The 9,394-nt window shown below is 47.5% G+C and overlaps 1 protein-coding gene across 2 annotated transcripts; it reads left to right on the top strand.

Moving 5' to 3' along the window:
* On the top strand, positions 1-7,751 carry LOC147098032 (progonadoliberin-1-like). Of its 2 annotated transcripts, XM_085971246.1 has the most exons (4): positions 1-143; positions 4,083-4,255; positions 5,151-5,228; positions 7,544-7,751. In XM_085971246.1, exons 2-4 carry the CDS (start codon positions 4,109-4,111, stop codon positions 7,574-7,576), a joined length of 258 nt encoding a protein of 85 aa, XP_085827372.1. In that variant the 5' UTR covers positions 1-143; positions 4,083-4,108; the 3' UTR covers positions 7,577-7,751. The 2 variants fall into 2 exon arrangements, with proteins under 2 accessions (XP_085827372.1, XP_085827371.1); XM_085971245.1 differs by lacking the exon at positions 1-143 and having other exon boundaries at positions 1,036-4,255.
* Positions 7,752-9,394: the final 1,643 nt, after the last annotated feature.

Raw genomic sequence — 9,394 nt, forward strand, 5'->3', positions numbered from 1 at the left:
TGCAGAGGGGATTATGGATTTGGTGTAATCCTTGTTTCATGTGGAGAATTCCTGCTGGTGTCTTAAAGTCTGCATTGTATATAAAGTTGCAGGTACAATCAAAACGGAGCAGTGGACTTCAGTCTGAAAGAAGCTTCTGCAAGGTAAGGGGCTTCTGCACAGTCCTCGACGTTATGCTCTCCTCTGTATGTACCTTGTTATTCCTTCCCTCCTGTTTCCTAGGCTAAAGTTGCACTGATGCCAGCTCCCGGCAGCATCTTCCGTACGTTTCCATTATCTATGTGTGAGCCCAGTCAGTGACCCTGAGGGTGGATGTGGAGAGGATGTTTCCTCTTGTGGGAGAATCTAGAACTAGGGGTCACTGTTTAAAAATAAGGGGTCCACCCATTTAAGACAGAGATGAGGAGAAATTTTTTCTCACAGAGGGTCGTGAGTCTTTGGAACTCTCTCCCTCAGAGGGTGGTGGAAGCAGAGTCTTTGAATATTTTTAAGGCAGAGGTAGATAGATTCTGGGTAAGCAAGGGGGTGAAAAGTTATCGGGGGTAGGCGGGAATGTGGAGTAATCGGATCAGCCATGATCTTATTGAATGGCGGAGCAGGCTCGATGGGCCGAGTGACCTATTCCTGCTCCTAATTCGTATGTTCGTATGTTCATCAGCATGGAGGGCACCTCAGCTAAGTCCTGTCTTTACCTGATGTCCATGCCGTGAACTTTTAGAGGGCTTGACAGGGTAGATGCTGAGAGGCTGTTTCCTCTGGCTGGAGTGTCTAGAACTAGGGGTCACAGTCTCAGGATAAGGGGTCGGCCATTTAAGACTGAGATGAGGAGGAATTCCTTCACTCAGAGGGTTGTGAATCTTTGGAATTCTCTGCCCCAGAGGGCTGTGGATGCTGAGTCTTTGAGTATATCCAAGGCTGAGATCGATAGATTTTTTGGACTCCAGGGGAATCAAGGGATATGGGGATCGGGCAGGAAAGTGGAGTTGAGGTTGAAGATCAGCCATGTTCTTATTGAATGGCGGAGCAGGCTCGAAGGGGCCGCATGGCCTACTCCTGCTCCTATTTCTTATTTCCTTGTGCTCTTTTCAGTCCATGTGCACTCAGGTCGAGAGCAACACCTTTCCCGTAGCCCTGGTTGAGATCGGTTCACTCAGCCCAGCCCAGCCCAGCAGTCGGGTGAAGGGTCTTCCAAATCCACAGTGAGCAATGAACTTAAAGATTGAGCCATCACGGATGCTGCACGTTTTGTATCTAAACTGGATACAGTGCAAGATACATAGCAGGTGCTGAGTACGAGAGTTACACTATCTGAAGAGATCTGGACCAACTGGGTGAATGGGCTAAGGAATATCAGTTGGATTTTTGTAGATATAAGTGTAAGCTAATGCACATTGTAATTGGAAACACCAAATGTGTCCACAGTGAAGGGTTGTCCATTAATCAAGGTGGGAGGGCGATAGGATTTTGGGGTGAGTACCGATCATTCACGGGCAGAATCCAGTCCATGGGAAGCTGTAATTGGGAACTGGGATTTATCTCAAAGTCAAAACAAGTGATGTACAGATCACGGGTAAGGCCATATTTGGAAAACCATGCCACGTTGATGTGTCGGGAGGGTTTGGGGAAGAGTGACCAGGATGATCCCAGCACTTGGGGCCCCAAGTTATAAGGAGACGCTTGCAGCGTTTGTTGGGAAGAAAGCAGCTCGAGGAGAAACATGATCCAGATCTAGGAATGGGATGGGAAGTTGTAAGCATAATTACAGATGGAAATGAATGAATGCTGTTTGGAACATGGTGGTTCCTGGGCTTCCAGGATCATGGAAATGCGGTGCCAAGGATGTAGAATGTAAAATGTAACTGACATGAACCTTGTCATTCATGTGGAAATGACTTATGAAATGATACTGGGCGGCCTGCTGGTGGCGCTGTCCAGGGAGAGTATAAATACTCAGGCATGGGCCCAGCTTGCTCAGGACATCCTTTAACAGGAACTAGTGAAGGACACAACTGGATCTCCATGTTGAAAAACAGTTGATTAAAGCCTTGTTTAATACTCAGACCAAGTGCCGAGTAGTTTTCTTACGGCAGTAACATTGGATATTCTGGATTTTTGCCTGGGTGGGGAGGGGTTTGCAGGGAGACACATTGCAAACTCTCAGGAGATTAGATAAAGTGAGGTGGATAAAGCGATAGAACAAACAGTACCTGGTCTATCTCTGGAGCAGATCTAATGGGCTGAGTGGTATTTTCTTACTGTGTTGAAGTTGAATATATTCAAGGCTGAGATCGATAGATTTTTGGACTCTAGGGGAATCAAGGGATATGGAGATCGGGCAGGAAAGTGGAATTGAGGTCAAGGATCAGCCTTGATCTTATTGAATGGCGGAGCAGGCTCGAGGGGCCGTGTGGCCGACTCCTGCTCCTAATTCTTATGTAACCACATTGAAACTAAACCTGATTACATTAGTTACACAGTGTATAAACGTCGAGTGTGCTGAGTGTATTATCTGGGGAAATGATTAGCCTTTTGCTGCCCTGACGGGTTCTGCGTGGCACGAGTTTGAACACTTAACCCAGTCTCTAGTTCAGATGTCCCCACAAAGCCTAAAACAGCCCCTAATCCGACACAAAATTGTCAGCCTCAGTCTGAGGTCTCCGGATGGCTAGTGCGACAAATGGAATATATCACTCTGAGGAAGGGAGAGGGGGGTCAGGGACATCCCTTTGAGGTAGTAGTTGGGGCATAGTCGTGGGACAGTGCAGACGGAGCTCTGTGTTGCATCTCATCCATGTTGTACCTGACCTGGCAGTCTTCCTGACATTGAGTGCAAAAATCAATCTACATCTGCATCTACATTAAGTTGCCAATCTCTCAGGCTGTGTGGATGCGAGCAGAGTTTGAGAGTTTGTATTATGCACCAAAGAGGCATCAAATAAAACAGTCCTTTTGCAAACCTCCAGGCTCACGGAATTCAAACAAGACAAACCTGCAAATAGGACATGGAAGCACAAACAGAACTGGGATGTGAGTCAGACTGTCAGGGCTCATGGGCTGCCCAGTGGAAACCCCTGGCATTGAGGGAGCTTTATATTACAGGAGTAAAGAAGTCTTACTCCAATTATATAGGGCCTTGGTGAGACCACACCTGGAGTACTGTCTACAATTTTGGTCTCCTTACCTAAGGAAGGATATACTTGCCATAGAGGGAGTGCAACGAAGGTTCACGAGATTGATTCCTGGGATGGCGGGACTGTCGTATGAGAAGAGATTGAGTAAACTAGGCCTGTATTCTCTTGAATTCAGAAGAATGAGAGGGGATCTTATTGAAGCATATAAAATTATTACAGGGCTTGATAGGGTGGATGTTGGGAGAATGTTTCCCTTGGCTGAGGAGTCTAGAACCAGGGGCCACAGCCTCAGGATAAAGGGTAGGCCATTCAGGACTGCATTGAGAAGAAATTTCTTCACACAGAGGGTGGTGAATCTTTGGAATTCTCTACCCCAGAGGGCTGTGGAGGCTCAGTCATTGGGTATATTCAAAACAGAAGTCGATAGATTTCTGACTAGTAAGGGCATCAAGGGATATGGCGATAGGGCCGGTGAATGGAGTTGAGGCGGAAGATCAGCCGTGATCTCACTGAATGGCGGAGCAGGCTCGAAGGGCCGATTCCTGCTCCTATTTCTTATGTTCTTATGTGTCCAACCTTACTGTCTCACACCTGGGAGAGCTCGATGGGGCAGCTTTACGGAGCAGCTAGCCTCACTGCACCAGGGACCTGGCAATGCTTGGTGACAAGTTCTTCAATTTTATTTTTGATTTCGATAACGAGTTTGCTGGTGACCCCCCGATAAACGTGGCGTGTAAATAATTGTGGGTTGTCATTTAGTTTGACTAGACTTTTTAAAACCCATTGTTGATTTTTACACTATTCAAAATATATATATATTTTTTACAATATATTATATTTTAAAAACTGATTAGCTCCAAATTTACTTGGGTTTTATTAAAGCGGCAATTTTTTCCCCACTTAATTTTCTGCCTTAAAAAATGAAGAAAACCCATGTTTTTAAATCTGCAGTAAAAGCGGAGCCTCACTTTTCCAGAATGTCCACATCATTGAAGGCACTTGTCTATCTTGCGCTGAGCTGCGCCATCCTTGTGAATTTATTGTCCGCACAGCACTGGTCCTTCGATTTGCGACCAGGTGGGAAACGAGAAGCCGCCGATGATGTCATTGAATCTTTCCAGGATGTAAGTAACCTCGTGTCATGTTTTTTCCCTTCCCCCCAACCGCCCCCCCCAACCTCCAATTTTCTCCCCTCCCTCCCAGTGCCCACACACACGAGCCCTTTGTGCCTGGAATCACTGGGTAAGCAGGAAGCGAGATCCCCTTGCTGATTCCCCCACGTCTCGCCTCGGAGTCAGAAGGTCGTGGGTTCAAGTCCCACTCTAGGCCGACACTCCCAGCGCGGTACTGAGGGAGTGCTGCACCGTCGGAGGTGCCGTCTTTCGGATGAGACGTTAAACCGAGGCCCCCGTCTGCCCTCTCAGGAGGACGCAAAAGATCCCGCGGCCACTATTCGAGGAAGAGCAGGGGAGTTCTCCTCGGTGTCCTGGGTCATAATTCATCCCTCAACCAACATCACTAAAACAGATTATCTGGTCATATCTCATTGCTGTTTGTGGGAGCTTGCTGTGCGCAAATTGGCTGCCGCGTTTCCTACATTACAACAGTGACTACACTGCAAAAAGTACTGCGTTGGCTGTACAGCGCTTTGGGAGGTCCTGCGGCCGTGAAAGGCGCAATAGAAATGCAAGTTTGTTCTTTCTTTGAAACCAATTGCAGCACGCCTGCCAAAACCCAGCTCCGATGAACGACCTTAGCACAGACTGGGGTATTGATCCTGAAACCTTGCCAATCTGTGTGGCTTAACACTTGCAGGGCCTCCTCACCCACTAGGACATCATCAAGCCTTACAGGGCAACTTTAAGATCGACCCGACTGCGTCTTTGGACTTTGCACGTGACACATTTTAATTGAAAGCATTCTTTACTGAAGATTCTGTACAAGACTTTTAATATTAATGTGTTTTTTTTATGTCGATGATAAAAATTTTAACCAGATTTTAAATGCTCTTCACGCCAGGCTGCAGTTGATGTGGACAAGCTGATGCACAGTAAGAGAACTGAATTTCTCTTTCCGGATTGTTCTGGAAGCACACTGGTAAGCGTGAGATTTAACAAGCATCATCAGAGCTAGGGTTTTCCAAAGCATCAGGCTTTCTCTTAGTATATTGATATAAAACTCTTTCTGCTAGCTTTGATAACGCTTGCAAGGTTTTCCTGGTATCCCTTTGTTGTTTTTTACGGCTCTCCCAGCCTGTGGGATTTCCGCTTCTCCTTGCATTTTCCTTTCGTTTGACACCGTCTCTCACCTCGTCTGTTGACCGTGGAGATTTTGGGGTCGAAATTTGCCTGGGGCAGTGGCGCAGAACGGGTGGTATCGGATTGGCCGCCTGTTATACGCAGCGCCCGATATTTAATTCCATTGACTGCGTATAACGGGCGGCCAATCCGATACCACCCATTCTGCGGCACTGCCCCAGACAAATTTCGACCCCAAAATCTCCACTTGTGTGATTAAGCAACCCGCGGTCAACAAACGAGGTGAGAGACAGTGTCAATCCGATACCAGCCCTTTTGCGGCACATTGGCCAGGACATAACTCTCGCTGCTCTTCTTCGAAATAGTGCCATGGGAGTTGTTACGTCCACCTGAGAGAGCAGACAGAGCCTCGGTTTAACGTCTCATCCGAAAGACGGCTCCTCCGACAGTGCAGCACTCCCTCGGCACTGCACTGGAGTGGCTGCCTGGATTTTGTGCTCGAGTCTCTGGAGTGGGACTTGAACCCACAACATTCTGACGCAGAGACGAGAGAGAGAGAGAGTGCTACCCACTGAGCCACTGGATAGATTCAGATTGAAGCCCCTCACTGACTCGCTCCATAGGTGACACCAGTGAGGTTGCCCATTACTGACTGTATTTCCCTGTTGGGGTGGAAGGGAAGTAACACTGAACTTAAACTCTCACCTAAGTGATAGAATTTAACTAAGTAGGAATTCTCTTAAACAAATATTTGACTTCACACTTTTATTCCGTCGTCAAATTTTCTGAAACTCTCCTGAAGATTTTAACTCTTGCTGGGGTACAGTTCCATGGGCGCTGCCTACTTTCCAGTACCTCACCCACGTGACTGTGTCAGTGTGGACAATGACTGTTCAACCGTGGAGGCATCGCAGCTGCGGCCAATCCTATCCTTACTCAATATTTTTTTCCTACACTGACCGAACCCGAACACATCCTGTCCTTAACCTGAATCCTTCCCTAAGTTGACCCTACCCCATCCTTCCCTCACCCCACATCTCTCTTCCGAGAAGTAGAATCAGTTCCTGATAACATTATTTTTCCTGAAGTTTTTAAATGTCATGGGGGAGAAATTCGGTTGCTTAGCGCCTCCCGTTAGCGCCTCCGGGGGGGGCGCTAGGAAGTTAGCGCCCGAACGCGGCGACTTTAGCGCCGCTCGCGGAATTGACCAGACATTTTGCGGCGGCGCTAAACACTACGGCCACGATCTCCTGCACCCGCAGATCGTGACGTCAGTCGAGCGAGCAACGCCCTGGTAGCGCCCCGGACCGGATACTGAGTGGTGCCCCCTGCCTTAGCACCTGCCGCTAGCAACGACAGGTAGAGGGGAACGTTTTGCAGTCGGGAAGGGGCTGGGGGAGCGCTAGTTAAAGGCTCCCTGCTTTTTCTTGTCGGCAAAATTTTTGGTACACGCAGGTTGAGAGGAAGAGAGACGTCTGGAGAGATTTAACGCTGTCCTAAGGAGTTTTGGCCCTCAGCATCACTTTTGAGGTTCCTAAGCACCGAGTTCTTTCCCTGGGCCTATCCATTAGTGCACCCAACACAATTGCTTTCGAGGTCTCTCCAGGCCGAGATTCAAGGCTGCAATGAGCAGGGATTGGCTGGCCAGAAAGATGGCCCCTCCCCTTTAAGAACTGGACGGTGCCAGTCTGTCTGGCTTCCATGGTAACGGGCATCGCCTGAGCTTCGGTAGCGTTCTGAGGTAGCGCCTCGCTACCCGATGTTAGCTCCTTAAGAGAGGTGTGTAGCGCCTGATTTAGCGCTCAAATCACCTCCAGGGGCGATAGAGGCGAATTTTGCAGTTGGAGGTGATAATTAGCGCCGGGCGCTAAACTTTGCACCCGGCCGGTATTAGCGCCCCAAAATGGGCGACACCCAATTTCAACCCCCCCCCCCCCCATGTCTCTTCTTACATTAGCAATGCCACTTGCATTTGGACACTAATGCTTGGCGCTCTACGCATGTGAGTCAGCACACGGGGGCAGAACCCTGCTGCAACCGGCTCGCGACCAGCACGCAGCCAGCAGTATAACTTTGGCAATACCATGCAGTTGGAAGTGAACGAAGATGTTTAATATCTGAGTGCCAAAACTCTCCTATTTTTGTGTCTTACAGGCAAAATTCACACCGAGGAGGAAGAAACTTTAGTTGGAGTGATGTGAAGCCACTATTAGTAATCAGAATGTGAGGAATTGGAACAACATAATGAGTTCTCCTTCTCAGTCTGCAGCGCTTATTAGACTATCATTTCTGTTTAATTCAGCCCAGTAAACAAATATTACCGATTGCTCAGATGGAAATAAAATGAAATATTTGAACTCTGCGAGTCACAGTGTGTTTTGTTTCTTATTCATTCACACGATGTGTGGATCTGGAAAAAGTTAAATAATTTTCAACTTTCTCCTTCCGCTCCTTTCCCGAAGGAGCTGGCTCCTCGCTGCGGAACAGTTCCAGGGCCATCGGTCATCTGCCCTAGTTGGTTCTCCTCATGTGTAACCCTAGACATGGTGGACAACAACAACAACTTAAACATAGCGCCTTTAACGTAGTAAACCGTCCCAAGGTGCTCCACAGGAGCGTAATCAGGGAGGATTTGACACCGAGCCCCACAAGGCGATATTAGGACAGATGACTAAAAGCCTGGTCAAAGAGGTAGGTTTTAAGGAGCATCTTAAAAGAGAGAGGCAGTGAGGCGGAGAGGTTTAGGGAGGGAATGCCAGAGCTTAGGGCCCGGGCAGCTGAAGGCACGGCCGCCAATGGTGGAGCGATTCAAATCGGGGATGCGCAAGAGGCCAGAATTGGAGGAGCGCCGAGATCTCGGAGGGTTGCAGGGCTGAAGGAGGTTACAGAGATAGGGAGGCCATTGAAAACGAGGAAAAGAGTTTTAAAATCGAGGCGTTGCCGGAATGGGAGTCAAGGTCAGCGAGCACACTACTATTGTGGTGCACTGATCTGTCCTATCAGCTTCTAATCTGTAGATCGTACTAAAAACCTTGAAACACCACCGACTTCACCACTTTTGTCACGATGTCTTTTGTCGCACTTTCATCTCAACATTTAACATTGATTTTCCCTATGTAAACAGTCGTGATAATTCTTTGTTAATGAACCAATCGTTTCAATATTTATTTAAGATTTTGCTCTGCCTTTTCTTTCGCACTAATTGAAATATCTAATATCCAAAATAAGGTTTTGAATAAAAGAAAAAGATTTGAAAAATAATTTTTGGGGGCAATAACATGATTAAGTTTACCCACTGAATTGGCTTTTTTAAAATCCATTCACAGGATCTGGGCGTCGCTGGCAAAGCCTGCATTTATTGCCCATCCCTAATTGCCCTCAAGACAGTGATGGTGAGCCGCCTTCTTGAACTGCTGTTCCTTGTAGCAGTTTGCTATAACTCAGTGGCCTGCAAGGCCATTTCAGAGGGCAGTTAAGAGTCAACCACATTGCTGTGGGTCTGGCGTCACATATAGGCCAGACCAGCAGATTTCCTTCCCTAAATAACATTCGTGGACCAGATGGATTTTAGGACAATCCCGTGGATACTAGCTTTTTTACTCCAGATTTATTTAATTAACTGAATTTAAATTCCCCAGCCATAATGAACTCATTAACTGCCAGATCATTAGTCCAGGCCTCTGGATTTCTCATCCCATAACATAGAAACATAGAAGATAGGAGCAGGATTAGGCCATTCGGCCCCTCAAGCCTGCTCCACCATTCAATGAGATCATGGCTGATCATCCAAATTCAGTACCCTGTCCCTGCCTTCTCCACATATCCCTTGATCCCTTTAGCCTTAAGAAATATATCCAACTCCTTCTTGAATATATTTAATGAATTGGCCTCCACTGCCTTCTGTGGTAGAGAATTCCACAGGTTCACCACTCTCTGGGTGAAGAAATTCCTCCTCATCTCAGTCCTAAATGGCTTACCCCTTATCCTTAGACTGTGACCCCTGGT

Source organism: Somniosus microcephalus, chromosome 30, assembly GCF_052327205.1.
Source record: "Somniosus microcephalus isolate GS21.2 chromosome 30, FLI_Smic_1.0, whole genome shotgun sequence".
NCBI classification, from domain to species: domain Eukaryota; kingdom Metazoa; phylum Chordata; class Chondrichthyes; order Squaliformes; family Somniosidae; genus Somniosus; species Somniosus microcephalus.